Source organism: Syngnathus typhle, linkage group LG12 (genome assembly GCF_033458585.1).
Source record: "Syngnathus typhle isolate RoL2023-S1 ecotype Sweden linkage group LG12, RoL_Styp_1.0, whole genome shotgun sequence".
NCBI lineage: Eukaryota > Metazoa > Chordata > Actinopteri > Syngnathiformes > Syngnathidae > Syngnathus > Syngnathus typhle.
Window position 1 is genome coordinate 4,477,566 of NC_083749.1, and position 20,378 is coordinate 4,497,943.

Sequence of the window (20,378 nt, forward strand, 5' to 3'; positions counted from 1 at the left end):
AAAATCAGATAGTTAAATGGTTAGGCAAGAAATCTGCAGATATTAAAGGATATTTGACCTAAAAACTGACTGAAGTTAAATGGGTTCTTGTCACCTTTCTATCAATCCCCAATTTGTCACAGCAAGAAGCATATTGATCTTTTATTGATATCCGAGCCAAGGTGCTTGTGGTCATATGTCACGCCGGTTCATTGTTTGCCAAGTGTCAAGCCAGTTATCAGGGAAACCTCGCCTAAAGCCAGATCAATAACATTATGATTTTTATATATCAATGATATCTAGTCCTATTGATGTTTTATTGACACGCCTACTTGCGGTGGCTGAGCCTCCGGCTGAAAAGCGGCTGAGTTCATACTTAGAGCTTCGACATGCGGCTTTTGCCAATTTTTATCAAAAGTCACTCGTCAATATTATATTTTGTGAGTAATGCTAAGATGATAAATCGAGGCCAGTGAATACTCCCTATCTATTTTAGAGCTCCGTTTTGAGTTCAAAAGCACACGCCTCCCTTCAGGACGACACTATGATAAAACTGCGCTGTAAGGAAATGAGCCTCGCTGTAATGGATGATGAAGATTATGAGGACATGTCCCGAGCTTGACCTTCTGCTTGAGTACACATACATGCGGTAATTCCAAGCCTGAGCTCCATCCAGGTCACCTTGTTTTCATCAGGACGGCGCATTTAACACACTTGTTTACGCTCCGGTTTCGTAAATGGTTGAATATTTCAAAGTGATTGTTTTTGTTTTTTCGTTTTATTGGGTGTTTAGTATTACAGTCGGCGAGGGAAACACTAACTCTTGAGTAGTCATGAGATAGAAACAAAAAGGTTGTATGAGGTTAGTATTATGTGAGATATGCTTTTATTAGCTTTTCTGCTCACTTTTAAATCGTAAGATGACTGATGGGGGTGTTGGGGGGGGGGGGGGGTTGTTGAGACACTCCCAAAAGGCTTTGGGTGACGGTGAGGCAGTGCTGAGAGATGAGAGGGAGAGCAGAGATGGTGAAAGATAATAGAGGTGAGAGGAAGGTCACCGTTTTAGTGGCGGAAGGGAAAGCTCTTGTTTTCGGGTCCGGCCCTGACTCTTAAATTGGACCGGGCGACCTAGTGAACAACAGGCGGGCTCAGAAGAGTGAACGTTTTATTGACAGAGACAAAAATACACTATTGTTTTTTTCTCCCCTTTGACCTATTTGCTTTATGTTGGTATTGAGGTGACGACCAAAAATGTTTTTGTTTTTTTTCTTCATTTTACATTTTGTTTGGGCCACTTACTTGGAATTTCCAGTTTTTGTCATCTTGACAGAAAGACTTAAAAAAAAAAATACAATTTGAGAAATTTGAAACTTTTGAAGTGCAATTCTGGTGCAAGATTTAAATCCAGAACCTTTTTTTTTTTTAATTTTTTAATTAATTTTTTTGTCCTTTAATTCAATAGTCAATACAACAAACATGCATGCACAGACACTATTAAAGCTGTTACCGCCGCTGTGCTGTATCCACCTCCCGGCGATTATCATTCGTACCATTAAAGGTTGTTTTTGTTTGCACGGCAGATTACAGCACTGATTTGTCACTAAACGCAAGCGATTGAACGGCAGATAATTTAATTTGCAGGGTCGGCGGGGCTTTTCCCGCTCCCCTTTCACTCTAGTGTTTAAAGTGTGAATTTAGTAAATGCGTTACGATAACAGGCTGATAGTATCAGTCTAGCGTGATGAGACATCTCAGGCGCTGAATAATAGAATAGCAAAGGTGTTTCTATTCTATCGTGTATGTTATTATACCTCTGCTTGCAATGAATAATTTGCACAAAAAGAGTCTCGAGTACATGAGCATGAAAGTGATCAGGAATCCAAAGGGACATCTCTCATTGTAATCTGGGGCCCAGGATTTGTTTTGATTTGAAGGCGGCAATTTTTCCCTTGGGAAATAAATGGAAGTAGGAATAATGAGTCTCGCTTCAACCTGTGGCTTTCATGCAACATGCAAAAATATTTGATCATTTATGAATGATTAAATCTCTATGTGGCTCATTTGTCAATAAGGGGAAATCTAAAACAGAAAAGGAAGAAGACTTCCACAACTACTATAAGTGACTCAGTAACTGCATTAATATTAGCCATTTAGTTGTAGAGTATCAATAATATTTAGTATTTTTAGATATTATCTGTTTACATTTGTTGCTGCACCACTTGTTTTTCCAAATCTCTATTGCATATCACCGATGCAGCTCGGGAAACTTGAGTCAACAGGCACCACTACATTTTGGGCTAATCACAAAAACAAGCATATTTACTGCTGACATAAAAAAAAAAACGCTTCAATAAAAATGATGTAGGTGCGACAGGTCGATAGATAAACAAGCGAGTGCACGTCTGTGTCTGTTTACATGAGCGCATCCAGGATGGCGTGCATGCCATCATCATGGCAACTGTTGTGTGTGACATGTCAAGCGCTCTATAACTAATCCTCCACGAGCGCTTGTCGGGATTCGGCGACACCCTGCACGGAAAAGAAGTTTGCACATTTTGCCTTCTGCGCTCAACGCTGACAGGTTGCATGACCACCCATCTCTCGCCACCCCCTCCCCTCCCTGATCCAGTAGCAGCAGACAGCAGTGTCAAACAGTGGAAGGACTTTTGACACTGACTGGGAGTGACGAGGCAGCAGTGGAAGCAGATGTCTCTCGCTCACTCACCCTTTTTTATTTTGCAATGTCTTTGGTAGACGCAGCATCCTTGACCTTGTCGTGGCTAATTTTAAGGCAGGGCTTATCGCAGCGCCAATGTTTATACCTCCCATTACACGCACTGTCATTATAGGAGGAACTCGTTTGCAATTATGGTTGCGCTCAGCATGCAGCTGTGCTGTGCACGTGCAAGACGCTGCAAGTGCATTGTCGCTCGTGCTCGGATAAACATGTGAATTTCAACAGGAAGTCGGCAAGCGTAATTGGACGTCCTCCGAGGAGTTATTGATCGCATTAGATGTTTTTTTTTCTTTTTTTCATGTGAAACACAACAGGGCTATTGCAGTGTAAAAGCCTCGCCGCACTCACGTTATTGATTCATGCTTAGTGCTTGCTTTATATCATCCTGCGTGTAGGAAAATAAATACGTACCAGATTGGCACTCAAAGATAAAAGACCTCCGGCAAGTGAACAATTTTAGTAAATTGCTTACATCAGTAGACGTCCTGCAGCTTTCTGGAAAAAATGAAAACTTAACTAACCGGGTAACAAACCAATGGCAATGAAAACAAACCAATTTCACAGAGATGAAGAAAAATCAATTCTAAGCACATGCTCGGAAAGGAGTACAGTCGCGAGATGCCTTTCGCACCGCCTGGTGATCAAAGCTTTAATACAACTTGGAAAAGATAAATGCCCACCGTCGCGAATGACTGACAAGAAGAAACAATCGATGGATTAATCATCATTTCTCTCTCCCCCTATCAGGCGGATTTGACGGGGATCAAATGGCGCTGCTACAACTTCCGTGGCAGCGGCGAGTACGGTCCGGTGATCTCGGCGCCGGCCCAGGACGACCCTGTCCTGCGCAGCTTCATGCGCTGCGTGCAGGCCAACCTGTTGTGCGTGTGGCGCCGCAAGATCAAGCCCGATGCCAAGGAGCTGTGGATCTTCTGGTGGGGCGATGAGCCCAACCTGTCAGATGTCATCCATCATGAGCTGGAAGGTGAGCGGGAGGAGGAGGCAACACCAGTTGCTCCTCTTTTTCTCTCTATTGTAATGTGCGAAAGTCTTGTTAGCTTTGGTTTTAAAGGGGTGTATTTAAATCTGATCATTTATCCTAATACAGTTATGAAGTCAGAGTTCAAAGCGATGCCGTGTAATACGGGTCAGATCATCTTTGCCCATTGAAATAAATGGGAATGCCATTAATCCGTTCCAGCCTACTTCCCACAAATGACAATAAAATTCGTTTTTTGTATTGGGGTGAAAATAGCACACTATACAGTAATCGTGGATTTTGTGAATTGTGTATTAGCATTAGCATTAACATTATGCTAGTGGACATTTTAACGTTTCTAACATTTTAATACGCGCTGTGTTGTCCTCGCTAGCTTGATGGTTAATTTCAACTGACAGCAGCAACATGAATAGTTTAGAGGCCTTTTTTGAAGGAATGTTAACAATTTGGTAATGCTTATTGTGAAGCGAGTTTGAGTACAAAATTGGCCATTTTTATTTTCTTTTGCTGGGAGCAGAGTAAAAATTGACATGCGCTTGGTCACGCAACAATGTCAAGATACCGCTTGTCCTGTGCTTGATTTGAAATGAGCCGTCATGGCAATTTGTGTCATAACATGAAGTAGGTTCTTCTTTGACTGCAGTTCAGCGATTCCGCACACACGCTGTCGTTGTCGAACACACAAAAGGCCTCGCGTGGCGCGAGCTGTCAATTCCTCGGCGGGCTTTGTGTTGTTTGTTTAAGACGTGTTTGCGCTTAGTGCGTAAAAGTCCTTTACTTGTGCCTCCTATAGCACATATCTTTAATGTGTTTGCTTTGCCGCTCAAGTGTTTATATGCTGCTCGGGTACTATTGCCACGCCGAAGCGCCGCGCGCGTGTGCGCGCGAGAACGAATCGCAGTGAGCTATCGCACTTGGGAGACTGCTACTGTCAGCACTATTGGCCCTATTTATAGAAACATTTGCATTATCTGGCCGCGCACGTGTGTCGAAATCCAACATATCGACTAAGCCGCGGGAAGACGGCGCGCGGGGGAGGCGGGATTATATTATTCTGCCTCTGCTTTCATTAGAAGAGAAGATGGAGGGGGGGGGGGATGGAAGCGTGGATGCAGGGGTTGTCGCGATAGTGCGAATTGGCCATGAAAGAGCTTTGAAGGCACAACATGCGGATGCTTGACAGATGTCGGCTAAAGCTCTTTGTTCCCGCACGTGTAATACAGAGAGGTCCTTTGTACGTTGATATTCTCGCTCCAGACGTACGACCGCCAACACGCAGTCGGTCCTCAGTCATTTAATAGCCTGTTGGAAGTGTGCAGGATGGAGACATAAACGCAGCGTGGTGCTCAGACGCGAATTAGGCTTCACCGGAGGCATCTCGGTGACATTGATGCATTCCATGTACGGGGTCCCTGGACCCCAAAAGGTTTGAGAACCTCTGGTCTGACTGTCTCTCCTTTTCAGTGATCGTTACTGTCAAATCGATGTAAGAAAAAGAAAAGAGGATCCTGTAATTACAATGTCCGTCCGTGAACCCGCTGACGGAACGTGTTGGTGTGAAGAAGTGCTGAGTAGCCGCGCGGTTAAATGTTGAGTACGTCGCTATTGTTTGAAGGTGATAAATCTCTTGACTGGTGCTTAAGTCTAAATAAATGATGCCTTTGAGATAGTGCCAGGAGTGTGCGCAGCCAGGATGGAGTGTCGCACCCTCTGGCTCGCGCCACCTCTCTGATATTGTCTCTGCTTCAATGGCAAGTCTTTAAGGAGCCTGTTTTCACACTAAGTGGCGTCTTTAAGTAACCACAAGGGGGGAAAGACAACAACACACAAGAACAATTTTGAATGATGTTCCTTCTAATCTGGAGCATGTTTCAAGTGTAGCTATTTGTTGTCATTCATTTTACAATGTTGAGCCAATGCTAGCCTGGTCTTGTTTGAATAACAAAATAGGCAAAACTTTTCATCCAGCTGAAGGATCATACATAACACAGCAGATTTTTGTATTGTGCAACGTCATCGCAGTGTTAATACTCATGCACAAGCACAATCTGTGTTTGCAGTTAATGAGATGATTCATCATAAGGATGAATATTTCATCAAAACAGGAGAGAGATATTATCTGGCTATTTAAATAAGTGCCAAATCGTAATATCCCAGCTGTGCTCCGAAGAGACCTTTGTGCAAAGCAAAAGTAATTTATTAGACATGAGAACTCTGATATGCAGTGTCCATTAGCAGCTAATCAGATAACGGTTAACAAACAAAGCCACACAATTCCTCAACATCTAGAAAAACAACAAACATATATCTAAAATCTAAAATACAACGTTATTCTATTTATTTATGTATATTCATATTTGTATACAATTCCACTGGTGTTCCTCAGGGTTCCTTACTAGGCCCTCTTTGTATTCAATCTATGCCGTGGGGTTCAGTTTCTTTTGTCAGAATGCAAAAAGGAGCATATGAGCGCTAAAGTGGAGCTGATAATGAATGCAATGTATTTTCTGGTGAGAGTTAAGTAGAGGCTGACGACTTTGATCACGCCGCAGGCGGTGTTCCCATGTGCTGCCATGACAGCATGTGGTCAAGGTGAGTGCAGTAGGAAGACTTAACACAGCCAAGAAAATGTTTTATTCATATCAAATCTACTGGATGACAGGAGACATTTTTCAAACATTTCAAGCTCTTTGTTCGTCCCTCAGCCCCAAATTTGTAAAAACGTCGCAACCAATCATGGCTCATCAGTTTTCTGAAGCTGAGCTGTGAATGGTTGTTTATGAAACATGGCAACTGTGATGTCATTTCCAGTCGACAGCAAGTGGCAAAAAGGCCGCCCCCCCCCCTGAGATGAATAAAAACGGGTGAATTTTGTTTAACTCATAGTAAGAGTAACTCCGAGTGAGAGCTCTTACTTGTTTAGCAGGTCAGTGTTACCAATACATGACAGCACCCCGGGGGGTATATGTTGGTAACTACACTCAATTAAATGCATATTTAATTCAAACCACCCTTTGAGACACCTCAGTGTAGACATGACTAAATAGTACATCTCAAATGTGACATCTTAGACTCTCATAACCTACAATTGGCTTCACTTTCATCACCATCCGTCTCCTTTTGAAAACATTCTAGCATCATTACGAATGTTTGAGAAGTCACCGACTTCCCGTGGGAGTGAAAGTGAAACAAAGTGAGAGACGAATTAAAAAACAAATCCGTCTCGTGCATCCATTATCAATTCTGGTGGAATGAAAATATGCGAGCAACAAGTGGATCAGAGCGGCGGCACTTATGAGAAAATAATCATGGATAATGGAATTAACAAAAGAGGGCAGAGTGACTTGGACATGATTTAGGCTTTGGTAGTCACACACATACCTAAACACAAACAAACAAACAAACAAACAAACAAACAAACAAACAAACAAACAAACAAACAGGAGTTAATGCTAATCTAAGATGTCTAACACAGGCAAAAGTATTGAGACAATCAATTAAAATGATCCAAATAGATTATCCTCCTTATAGACCAGCGGAAGTTGTTGGAGTTGTAAAAACTGCCAATGCCTCCCGTAGGTGTAACGGCCAAGTGTCCGGATATTTTTGTCCGCATAGTGGCTGTGTAGTGCTAAGACGTAAACCTGTTAATTTAACTCCCAGCAAGACACCAAATAAACACATTCGGCTAAAGTGTTCCTTAATTTGCTGTTGTAGGGCAGATTTGCTGAACAGATGCGGCGTTTATAGCCGTGTTCCCCCCAATACACATGCGCGCACACACGTAATACACACACACACACAATGGCACCTGTCCACCTAATAGCAGTATCACATCGTCGGATCAGTGATGCATGAAGTGTTTTGCTTGAAGTGCAGCGCAGCAGTAGTTGTTAAGGGACAAAAAGCTTGCACACGTTTTAACCTTCTCACTTAACGGCGGCCCGGACGAATGTTAACGCGGCCAATCTTTATGCACTGCTGAGAGGGCTGCCCAATACGCTTTAAGGGTTGTTGGGGAATCTTAATTTCACATTGTCGCTGTGCGCGAATTAGCAGATGCTTCTGTTAGGTCTAAATACCATCAGACATTTAACCACACGCTGGAAGGAAGAGGAGAAAAGAACCAGAACAGGTTTACTCGCGAGGAGAACGATAGAGAGAGGAAACTCGGTTACAATCTCCATCAATTCTGAGTTCTCCCTCCACGTGCTCCTCTATTTAATGTTTTGGTTTCCCTGGTTACAGAGGCGTTGCTACACTAAAGGGAGGGGAGATTGTGTCTGTAGCAACGCTGATTAGCAAAAGAATGTAGTGTGGTGTGAATTAGCACTTCATTGTCGGCCCGTGACCCCTGCAGAGTTTGCCCATCTGTTCTCCTCCAGTTGTTGGCCGAGTCGTCCGCGAGCGAGATCAGATAACTCCTGTGGAACAATGCAACTAAACCTTGGCTAGACTTTATCTACTTAGTAAATTAACACGCAATAAGAATGAGTGACTTGTCCTAAACACTTTAACAAACATTGAGTAAATATGGGATAACTTGTAACCATCTATGAACCAAACCTACAGTTAACTAAAAGGAATGAAGTTTCTTTCAACCAAATAAGAACATTTCGCCTATGCAAATAAGCTCTGCTCATTGTTAGTGAAGGCTTCTTACAGAAACAAAAACACACAGATAACATAAGGACAGGAAGGTTACATATGGCTGACAGAGATCAAAAGACTTCCCTGTCACTAAAGAGAAAGAACCTAGATGAAAAGGAAAGCCATAAACTCATAAATGACAAGGCTTTACTTAAATTATTCCAACATTTCCCTCCTGTTTATCACATATTTGCTCAATATTTACATCACCAAAAACAACCACTTCTCTCGATTTTCAGTTGTCGGATCACAAGTATGGCACAAATAAGTTTACACCAAAAAAGGATAAATGTCGCGATATTATCATTCGGAAACACACAGATCTGGGGAAAAGTCTGTGAACTCAAGTGCAAAAAATGCATCATCATCATCGTTATCATCAACATGCTGGCGTTCAGACATTAGGCATACCCGGCCCATCTCGTCGTCCATGGGCGAGATTGCTGTAGTGATAAGACGATTAAACAGAGCACGGAGACATGGAATACAACAACATCCACAAAAGGTGAGTATAGGAGTAATTGAGGACACAAGGGCTTTATACTTCCCAAAAGCAGTCATCCACTTGTTGTGCTCTTTCATCCTCGTGTTGAGGGATTGCAAGTTTGCAATCATCTTCGTCAGGCTCCCATCAGGGGCGGTGTCATTCTGGATGAAGGTGCAGCATTGTTCCCTGAACATTGCGCAGACCCTTCCTTTCCCAGACAACAACATAACAAGAGCATTGCGGTTCTGGATTAACCTTAGGGAAGGCGTGGCTAGCTGTTCGCGCACTGCCTCAAGTCCCGCTTGTGTCTGTTTGCCCAATTTCTGCATGTTGCAATGGATGTACTTTATCCTGTCAACGTTCTTGTTCATCGTCCACCAGCAGCAAATGGAGGACTCCCATCCCGCTTCAATTTGGTCAATTAATTCTTATTAATCAGGAACTCCTCTGGGGATTTTAATTGCATCAATTTCAGTCAGATCATCGTCGCCTCTCAAATTTAAAGACATTATATTTTTGTTTTTTTCCAGCTTTTTCCCAGATCTTGGCATGTCGATACATATACAATTTTGGTTGACTACTTTCTCTAAAAACAATGGTTTCTTTTCTTTTTCTTCCATTCAACGGATATTATATAGAACACTCTGTCACACATTTCACAATCAGTAAACAAACTATCCACATTCATTTTCGAGATATTGATTCCATTCTTTAACATCTACAGCAGTTGTTGACAAACTATTATTTCTTTACATAACGTTTTTGCCACTGTTAAGGCATTCAGTGTTTATTTTGAAGCCAATTCAATCCATTTTTAGAATGCATCTATTATGACCAGGCACTATAACCCTGTGGATTGCGTTAAGCACATGTTAAACAAGCTCTTCAAAAAAATTTTTATAACTGTTTAACTGTTTTGAATATGAATCAAATTCACATGATGTATAAAGCTGACTGAACTGCCCCATTATCCCTCCTCTTGAGCCATGCGACACACAACCATGGCTCAATATTGCTCTCCGCTTGTATATGTTTCTTGGAGGATAGGTCAGTCTTCTGGTCATTTATAGATACCATTCTCCACTCTTGCTCCTTTTTTCGTCCATAATTGAATTTCAGTCGATGGATTTTGTTGCTGCACATCTTTAAAAATATTTTAGTAATTTAATCTGCTTCTTCTGTGTATAAAATTTGAAGCGTCTTTTGCACTACAGCTACGCAGTTCCGTCTGCAAGCTTGTTACGTCTTGGCACCTTATCAGTCTCGTGTGTGCCCTGCACACGTGCATATAGCTATTTTCGTGGCAATTGGACTGCTACTAGCTTAGTTGTAGTTTCTTTTCAATCATTTTCTCATCGTTTAGCACAAGAATCTTAGCAATTTGAATAAAAATAAAAATGTATGTTTTATGTAACTCAATAGTACCATTTAGGGAATCCATATGTAGTAAAGTGTTGTATTACTACATATGATTTCATCTCCATTCAATTTGACACACCTTCCAAAATGCTTCTCAGTGTCCCAGTGCACACATGTTTTGCGTGTGTAACTGGTTGTCTAAACCCGTGTTCCACATCCTAATCTTTCCTTCCTCAAGGTGTCAAACCAATCCACTAATTGGAAAAGATAAAAATCAACAAAATAACCGTCAGTAAATTAGTATAATAGTTAATTGTTGTTGTTTCTTAACTTCAACTCGATCGCTCTCTTATTCTCAAATGTAAAAACTTAAAAGTCTTGACACAACCAATTGACTATACCCTTTAAATTTAGCTTCAAAATGTCATTATTTTATAATTTTTCTTCATCCAATTCCAGAAAGCAAGTTCTTTCCATCTCTCAAATTTTGTTTCATCAAGGCTAGGCATTAATTCCTAGCCTTAATGCTAGTTTCTAATCAAGTTTCATTAATATAGTTTCTGCCCATAACCTAATTGCTTGCTTTTTTTTTTACTTCCTATTTTTACAAAATCGTTTTTGTTTTGCGGTGCAAATCAGATAGACTACAGTGTAGGAAATTCTTTTTTTTTTGCACCTATATTAGCCAATTTCCCCCTTTTAACACATAACACCTACAGTACACAGACAACACAAAAACAGTAGAGACACAACCCACAAACAATACCAACAAACAACGCTGCGCAAACGTCATCCTCCTCTGACGTTTTGGTTATACTCTTTTTTTTTTTTTATCAGTGCCTTTCATCCTTAATGCAAACATTGTCATGTCTTCCTTAAGCATCACCCTGCTTCAAATATTCAAACATTCTCTGAGAAACGCACACTTTCTCTGCTTCGTCCGCGGCCATAGCCCCCTCGTGCGAGGGGGGGGCGCAGCATCAATGTTGATTGGTCACAGGCTGGCCATTTCCTGCAACAATCATGATGCCGGCCCACCACCCACACGAGCATAGCACAGGCCCACGCGGACAGCCCCGCCCCGCGACAACGCGCAAGCGCAGGCACGCTTATCAGTTTCACCTTCTCAAAGGGCAGGCCAACTTTGCCGTTACTCTCCCCCATCATGTTCACCTTCAACATCTTTCAGTCTTCTACACAACATTTGCTGTCTTTTATCCTCGTCCTATCAAGCCACCATTCTAGTCACTTCCTGCCAAACACGTCTTATTTTCTCTACTTCCACACACTGCTCATCTTAGTTTCCCCAACCACCTTAAACACACCATCATCCACTTCTCAATTTTCCTATTATTGCTCAACAGCCTCCAGAACATTCTCCATGACTGATTTATTCCATAGAACACACCTCTCACTCGCACTCGTACACACACCCATTCATGAGGATCCTCTGCGCGCACACGCACACACACACCAGCACAAAAGCATGACGCACAACATATAAGAACACATAGAAGCACTAAGAACACCTTTTTGCTCGTATTACTTGTCAGATTTATTCTCTATTTTACTTTTAAAAGCTATTTGTAATTCCTTTCCATTTATTTTGCAAATTTTAACTTAAGTGTTACTTTGTATTACTTTATCCTTTTAACACAAATATCTCCTGTATATTTAAGCTAATTTCTCCTTAATTTTGGCGGCCAGGTTCCCACTTCATTACATGGAAATCTGATTTGATTTTGGCCTAGTCATAACTGTCTTTGTTCATTTGTGCAGTCACGTGTCATGTGACCGTTTTCTCCGCAATTCCAGCATTTTATTGGAGGTTGCACAACTCCTCTTCCTCGGCCTCTAAAGCCTCCTTTAGACATTGCTCGCCCTCTCTGGCCTTTCTGTCCTCTGCCTGCATTTTGGTAAAAAGTGTCACTATCCTGGTCTACCAGAAAAGTGTGTTTTGAAGCTTTCATTTGTTTTCGTTTTTGTTTGTCTATTACTACTTTTTCCGCATGGAGGGCATGATTTATGTATTCCTCCAAAGTTCCGGTGTTCATTCCTATATGATTATTGATCACCCTAATTTGTATTGCAGGCTTGGACCCTACATGGATGGCATTTTTTAATTGTTGCTGATAAGCTCCTTGAGGCGCATTATCTTCCACCAGTCCACTGTGTGTTTTAAACACTTTTGTCATGCGCCCTCGATACTCATCAAAGGTTTCATTATCATTTTGCTTTGTTCTGCCTATTTCTGTATAATTTGCTCTGATTTCCTTTGACCAATCCATTTCTAGCGGGCTTTTCTGCCTAGTGGCTCTGTCCGTCATCCCATAAGGAGGAGGTGATTCCTCAATTTTGTGTGTGTCCTGCATTTGCGGATACAACTTCGCAATAATCTTTAGTTTTGAATTTGTAGCATGTGTTTTCTCTTCTTGCTCTTGTACTGCTTCTAGTTCTCCCTCAAATTCATATTTTTTAACCCATTTATCAAAATCTTTTTTTAATCGGTTGGGATCCTGCCTTTCAATTATTTTCGAATCGTTACATTTTAGAGTATCTCGGATTTTAGTTTTACTCTTCCCGTTCCCCATTTTAATCAATTTGGTCCCAACTGTAAAACCATAGGGGTTTCTAAAGTCGGGTGTTTCCAGTGGGATAACGAAAAGATCCTGTGGTGATTCTCACTTCTACCAGCGTTCTGGTGGCTGGTGGAGAATCCTTGCCTACTGCGTCCACAGAACCACGTTATGTGTTCCCCACTGCTTTAATATGGAGTACTATATCTAGTGATACGCATTCCCATTCACACTCTCAATCATTCAGTATTGCGTGACTTTCGGTTTAACTTCCTGTTTCCCGCGGACTACGCTAATCCTACAAACGGACCTCTCCGCCGGACACCTCTGTCCTCTTATTTAAACGGACCTTTCCGTTTAGTTACTTCTCCGTTGAGTAACTTTTATTTAAACGGACCTTTCCGTTTTGGTACCTTTAGAACGGACCTCTCCGTTCTGTCCTAGGACTCTTATAGGGCACGACGAGCCCTCGGCCGCTCATTCTTTAAATAAAAAACCAAAACAAACTCACCCTCTGGTTCTCCTCACCTCTGCACCTCGGACTGCCTTCAACCTTTGGATTCCAGCTGGCGGAGCAGACAGCCAGCCCTTGAAAAGGATTCTAGGACCCCACCTATGGAGGCCCTGCCACGCGCAGTCTTTCTGGATTTCCGCTGCTGCCCGCTGGAATCCTCAGGTGTCTTGGCATCCGGCTCGAAGGACCAAATAAATGTTAGGTCTAAATACCATCAGACATTTAACCACACGCTGGAAGGAAGAGGAGAAAAGAACCAGAACAGGTTTACTCGCGAGGAGAACGATAGAGAGAGGAAACTCGGTTACAATCTCCATCAATTCTGAGTTCTCCCTCCACGTGCTCCTCTATTTAATGTTTTGGTTTCCCTGGTTACAGAGGCGTTGCTACACTAAAGGGAGGGGAGATTGTGTCTGTAGCAACGCTGATTAGCAAAAGAATGTAGTGTGGTGTGAATTAGCACTTCATTGTCGGCCCGTGACCCCTGCAGAGTTTGCCCATCTGTTCTCCTCCAGTTGTTGGCCGAGTCGTCCGCGAGCGAGATCAGATAACTCCTGTGGAACAATGCAACTAAACCTTGGCTAGACTTTATCTACTTAGTAAATTAACACGCAATAAGAATGAGTGACTTGTCCTAAACACTTTAACAAACATTGAGTAAATATGGGATAACTTGTAACCATCTATGAACCAAACCTACAGTTAACTAAAAGGAATGAAGTTTCTTTCAACCAAATAAGAACATTTCGCCTATGCAAATAAGCTCTGCTCATTGTTAGTGAAGGCTTCTTACAGAAACAAAAACACACAGATAACATAAGGACAGGAAGGTTACATATGGCTGACAGAGATCAAAAGACTTCCCTGTCACTAAAGAGAAAGAACCTAGATGAAAAGGAAAGCCATAAACTCATAAATGACAAGGCTTTACTTAAATTATTCCAACAGCTTCCCAGCGTGCGTCGCTGGCCGACTCATTTGTAAGAAAAAAAAAAAGGATGAGAAACACTTTGTTGTACTGCTGTACTTAAATTAATTTTTTAGAAATTCATACTTAGCCTGAATTTTTGTTCTTGGTAGCTACTCTTTTTTTACCATGCAATCAGATTGTGCCTCCGTGTGAATATAATTTGCCCGTTCATTGACAATTAGTAGCACTGACGGCATTAGCAACTGTTTCTTTAACCAATCCGATTTTCTTCCTGCATAGGTTTCGTTGCAAAGCATTTAAGGTTACGACTGGCAGTAAATTGGCCAATATGAATTTGTCGGAAGGCGTTGGGGATTAAGGGCAAAGGGACCCACAGGTCATTTAAAAAATAAAGAAGCAGAATAAAAATGAGACTGGGTGAAAATGAGCTTTTCATTGGGTTATTTTAAAAGAGAAATAGCTATTATTATTCATTGCAGAGAAACATTCTCCTGAGAGTCCACGTGTCTGTTGGCCTTGTGTAAGGTGAAAAAGGTATTTACGGATAAAAATGTAATAAAAGAGCTTTTTCGAGTGAATTTATTCGGATTTGCTACAAAAAGCGGTTGGCCGACAGCTGGCCTATTCAGGTAAACTAGGAAACTCTCTAGTAGTTTCTACCTTCAAACTGTTGATCTTTACTTTGCTGTAAAACTGACGTAATAATCTCAAGAGAATTACACGTTGAATATTTAAACACGGTGTCCCTTAGCTTAATGCTAACATATAATGCAAAACGTCATAGACGGGCTAAAGATAATCAGCATTGATATTAACAGTAACAGCGACTCATCAACACAAAATTGCAACTAGATCCATTTTCAAAATCCTTCCGTCCTAGTTCCCTGTACGGTGTTAAAAATTGGTCGTGACTACTAATAGAAAATAGGAATGGTAGAGTGATATGTTATTTTGATTAAAAGGCAGAGGAAAAAAAATCTATCCTAGATCCATAACAACTCCTGAGCTGTTTTTCTGTGTCAACAAGTTTTCCTTGGCATGCCTTCTCTCTTGTGACGCCTGCCTCTCCTCTCCTCTCTCGCTCTCCATCCTCTCCCTCCTCTTCTCAGCCTTTGTTGTGCTTTATTTTGCTCTCCTCGCTTGGTTTTGCCGCTTCTCTCTGTGATGTTCGCGTGCTTGGCAAATAAAAGGCGGGGGTGGGGGTTGCTGTACAAGTGCCAATCAACGCCCGCTCCTCTTTGCTCCTTCGGGATTTGTCTTAGGAGCATCTCTCACCCGAGCGCAACTTAAACCAGACGGAGTGAATAATTTCCTGTTATTTTTTTTGTTTGTTTGTAATGAAGTCAGTAACTAGGTCGCCACTTGCCTCAATAGGGACAAGGCTTCCTCAAAAGGAAGACCTATGGAGGTGATAAGACCCTCGTAAGACCGCCGAAAGGGAGTGAGAATGGAGATGCTAGTGAAGAAGTGAATCACATATGCCCCCCCCCCCCCAAAAAAAGGAAAACATGGGCGAAAAAGAAGGGTGGAGGGGCAGTCAGACGAGGGAGGGGAAGATATCCATGAGACGGAGGGGAGGAGGAGGAGTGCGCTTGCAAACAGAAGAAACGCCTTGTTAAGGAAGTGGGAGGCGACATCTGGGATTTGTCTTGAGGCCCATCAAATAGACGGCGCGCCATATCCTCGGCTTATTTGGGGGAAAATTCACACCGAATGTGTGGCTAGTCTGTTCATCTCCAAACAGCAAACAAATGTTCAGTCATGGCGTAACAAGGAAACTGTTTTGTTTTTCTCCTCCTCTAACTTGGCTCCCCCGGTGGTGAGGGGGGGGTAAAAAAAAAAAAAAAAAAGAGGAAAAAATGACCTCAGTCTTGTTGACTTTTCTGTAAATTTGTCGACAAGGACTGAGGATCTCTGATTTCCTTCCCTCCTTCTTTTGTGTCCACCCCCTTTGGGCTGCTAGGGCGTGGCCTGTGACCTCCTGACCCTCCACTGCGTGTGTGTGTGTGTTTCAGTCGAGATGTAAGGGTGAAGTTTCCCAGCTGCACACAGACGGGTGAGGGCGGTAGAGAGGGGAGGGGGGAGCATACATTTTCTTCTCCTTCCTTTAAAAAAAAAACCCCACACACACTGCCAGAAAGAATGAAAGCTTTGTGTGTGTTTGTGCCTTGAGAAGAACGGGCAAAGAGAGACTGAGAAAGCGACAGAGAGAATATTAAAGAAGTAAACAGATAGAGGGAAGAGTTTTTGAACATATTACAGAGTGAAGGAAATTTCCAAGGTATCAGAGAAGAAGGGCGACTCCGGAGTTGACGGGGAGGCGGGGAAAAGTGCGACAAGGCTGCCAAACTTTCTTTTTCTTTTTTTCTTCTTCAATTTGAAACCACAATAACAGTCAGGAAATCGCACACCTCCGTCAGCTGTTAAGTTTTTTTTTGTGTGTGTAACTGTATAGCACACATTGTAGCGTATAAAACGATTTGCTCAATCTTGTAAATTGTCACGAGAGCAATCTCCCACTTTAAAGTCAGCAGACAGAAAATGAACATCGTGTCGGATAACGACACTGCCTCCAGTTGTCATGTCAGTCCATGAATCAGTTTGTTTTCACCCATTAACCGATGCCCAAAGCTATCGGAAAAACACGAGGAGCCTCGAACGCGGGTGACTCATGTTTACTATGAGCAAATTCCTTCCGCCGCTATTTGTGGATCTTTTATACCACCGAGCTTGCAAACAGCTGATTCGTTTTCCGCTTGAATGATACAAAGCGTCGGTGACGGTTGTGAACGATTTGTTTTCAGGAGTGAGCGACCGTGAGTCGAGCCGTGCGTGCGGGATGTGACGCGCTTCCCTCCCGGTCTTTGAAAATCAGCAGTTTGTGTGGCCTTTCAGCCCGCGTCAATTGACTACTACAGCCAAAATTGATTTTCTCCACTGGCCTTTTCCCGCTTTTTTTTTTTTTTAATCAGCTTAGAAGAGCTGATTTTGTTGCCGTAGCCGCACAATCGATGCTCCCGCCTTAGCCGGTTGGCACTCCAGTTGGTTGACTCATTTGAATTAATGCCGTCAAAATACTGTAACATGTTTGTGCGAGTTGAAAACTGTCAGCAATGAATCTGGTCTAAGACCAGATCCATTAGTACATAAACGCCGCCAGCGGCTCAGCCGATTCGTCCCCACGCTTGAATCGAGTGCATCTTGGTCCTCCCTGGGAAAAAGCCAGGAGGGCTCTCCAGCTCCCTCCCGCTCCTCCATTTGGGGAGGGGCGGAGGCGTGTAGGTGAAGGAGAGCGCGAGAGAGCGAGAGCTTAACTGTCAATCTGCGGCCGCCGCTCCCCCCCTCCCCCACCCGCTCCGGTGGCAGTTAGGGAGCCCTGTGGAGTCCCACTAAGCCTCTCAATAGCCGCCTTGCCTCCCACCTCGAGTCTCATTCACTTCTAATGAGGTGCTCAAGTGTCTCTGGCTTAACATGAGGGTCAACAGCACAGAAATGAGACCTTTTATTTTATTATTATTTTTAATAAACACCCATTTGCATGCTGGGCTCATAAATGCAAACGTGATAAATGGAATTATGCTCGTTGGATGCTGTACTGAGAGTCTCTTGACCTCATAGGAGGTTACGGCGCCCGGAATTATTCTTTTTTCACAAACTTGCTTCCACTGTACGTGATGTGCTGCTGCTGTTGTTTTCCTCTTTCCTCAAAGAGTTCTCCGAATCAGAATCAAATGTGTTGACACTACGCAAAAGGCTAATAGCAGAGTTGAAAAGGTTGATGTGTTTTTCTTTTAGAATCCTCTTAATATCTTTTATTATCCTTCTTGACATTTCTTTTCGGAATTGCCGCCGTCTAAATTTAGGTTGTGCGCTGATATGCTCTTCAAAGCTATAAATGGAGTGATGCCATATGTTCTTTTGCACTAACAATATGATGTCATACTTAATAGTAAACTGTCAATAAAAGTTCACCCGCAAGCAAACACTTTTACACAGGCAGAGGAAACACGGTGTGTTTTGGAGGAGAGGCGACATCATAAAAGCGAGACATAAAACCCAGACTATCATACACATTTTTATAATCTCATCGGTTAAAGGAAGCACGCTCAGCAAATTAGGCCGAAAAGTGTCAGGCCATTCAGAGGAGCCATAAACTGCGGCGCGCATAATTTTAATGCTACCTAGTTGCTTTATATCTGTATTAAATATTTTTTCTTAAATTTAATTTCAAATTTAAATTAATTTAATTTAAGTGAGTCCTAGTCAAGAGGCAGCAAAAAATATTAGCATAAATTTTGAGTATTACACAACAAGGAGGGTTAAAGGAGTAATCCAAGATTTTTGTCAAATCAATGCATACTTAAAATCTGTGTTCATCAATATGATTACTTGGGGTGAAATCTTCTCCTCCTGATTTTTTGCCATTTAATTATATTGTATTCATTAAATGTCGGCGTTATGGAATCCAGGATACCAGCTGTGATTCTGTGCAAATGCAAATGAGACCGAGAGAAGTTTCTAGACGACGTGCGAAAAAACAGTTCACAGACACCACGTCCCGTTCATTTATTCATTATCGGTGACTTATGGGAGAACACTTGGCACTTTGCATCCATCCGCGCCGCTTCCCAAACATCAAAACGATTCGCTTTGTGTGTGTGTGTGTGTGTGTGTGTGTGTGTGTGTGTGTGTGTGTGTGTGTGTGTGTGTGAAGAGTCACAGTAAGTGACTGTCAGTTATGAGGGAGTGAATGGGGAAAGTCGGTGTTAGCGTTGGTGAGATGCCAACACACAAAAACAGAGCGGCCACACATTTCGCGCCATCTTTTCCCTGCTGCTCCTCTCCAGTCATTTCCAATCCGCCGCAGACTTTGCGTTAATACAGTAAATAGCTGGTGAATTATATATTTGCGCTGTCAACATGCTGTCACACTATCCCGCATGCTATCGCAGCAACTGTGATGCTTAATCAATTAAACAGTTTATCGCGTGCAATCTGTTCTCCGGCTCCGCTGAGATGATTATTCCTACATTTTTGTTTTTAATCTGTAAAAACGTCCTCTTTTTGATTTGAGCGGGAGACTAAGTGAATATTTGAGCTGAGCTAGTGGGGGGTTTGATGTTGGTATTTTGTGTTGCTTTCAATAATTGATTTTCCTTTTCAGTGCGCCCATGACATTTACTTCTCTGATTATGTAACGAAATAGAGACTGAAATATATTTTCAGCTCTTGTTGTCACTTTGACTGTTCAGTTTTAATAAGCAAATTATTGTTGATGTAATTAGAGTGAGCGATTGATGGTTTTATTTTTACTGTATTTGGGGATTTTTTTTTGTTTTCCTAACTCACTGAGCAAACATCTATTCTTGTGTGTTTGAAGATCATGCTGCCTTGTTTCGATAGCAGTCGACAAAGTTCGACGTAAATTGCCAAATACAAGCAATAAGCGCTTAGTGGTATTCAAGATTTAAACTTTGATGCTTTTTAGTTGCGAAAGTCCAACGTACAGTTGAAACTAGTTTTTCACATCTGCTCAGATAGTTCTGTTTTTTTTTTGTCTTTCCCCTACACCCTGAGTCAAATTCCCCCCTCGTCAAAGCCAAGAGAGAAAAGCAAAGTACTGAGAAGTAACAAGGGGAAGTTGTTTGAGTGCCGAGAGAGAGCGAGAGCGAGCCGGTCATCCGCCCGCTTCTACCCTCCACTTTGACCTCGGCGTCGCAGAGGTGGAGCTCCGCTGACTGCAACTTGACTCCGCCGCTTCAATTCTCACTCTCGCCACAAAACAACCATGAACTTTCTGATCCTAACTAGTATTTTGTTATCTCTCCTATTTTTAACACACATGCCATCATGTCTGTTTGCACCACTGCTACACATTCTAAACACCTCCAGACGCAGCCTACACATCCCTGGTGCCTTCTTTTTTTTTTTTTGCCTGACTCACCCTCACAACTATGCAAGCAACTCCAGCTCAGTCACTTAATTGATTCCAGACTTCCCTCCACAAGCCTTCACTCTCCATAAGCGTCCTCCTGGACTCTCTGGGTCTCAGTGCCGAGTCCATGTTTCCATTACATGGTGTCTAATGACTTGATGGAAACATGCTTGTCCATGTGCAATGTTAGCTTAAGACAATAATTGTGTT

The 20,378-nt window shown here is 42.3% G+C and overlaps 1 protein-coding gene across 7 annotated transcripts in view; it reads left to right on the plus strand.

Moving 5' to 3' along the window:
* Nucleotides 1-20,378, plus strand: part of LOC133163722 (mediator of RNA polymerase II transcription subunit 13-like) — a 62,827-nt gene that overhangs the window by 19,712 nt on the left and 22,737 nt on the right. For 6 of the 7 annotated variants that reach the window (XM_061293916.1, XM_061293917.1, XM_061293913.1 and 3 more), the window contains one exon: nucleotides 3,464-3,701. In XM_061293916.1, the coding sequence (XP_061149900.1) occupies nucleotides 3,572-3,701 (130 nt within the window). In that variant the 5' untranslated portion in view covers nucleotides 3,464-3,571. Of the gene's footprint in view, nucleotides 1-3,463; nucleotides 3,702-17,616; nucleotides 19,957-20,378 lie in introns of those variants that run through there. The other variant, XM_061293918.1, reaches the window with a different exon arrangement.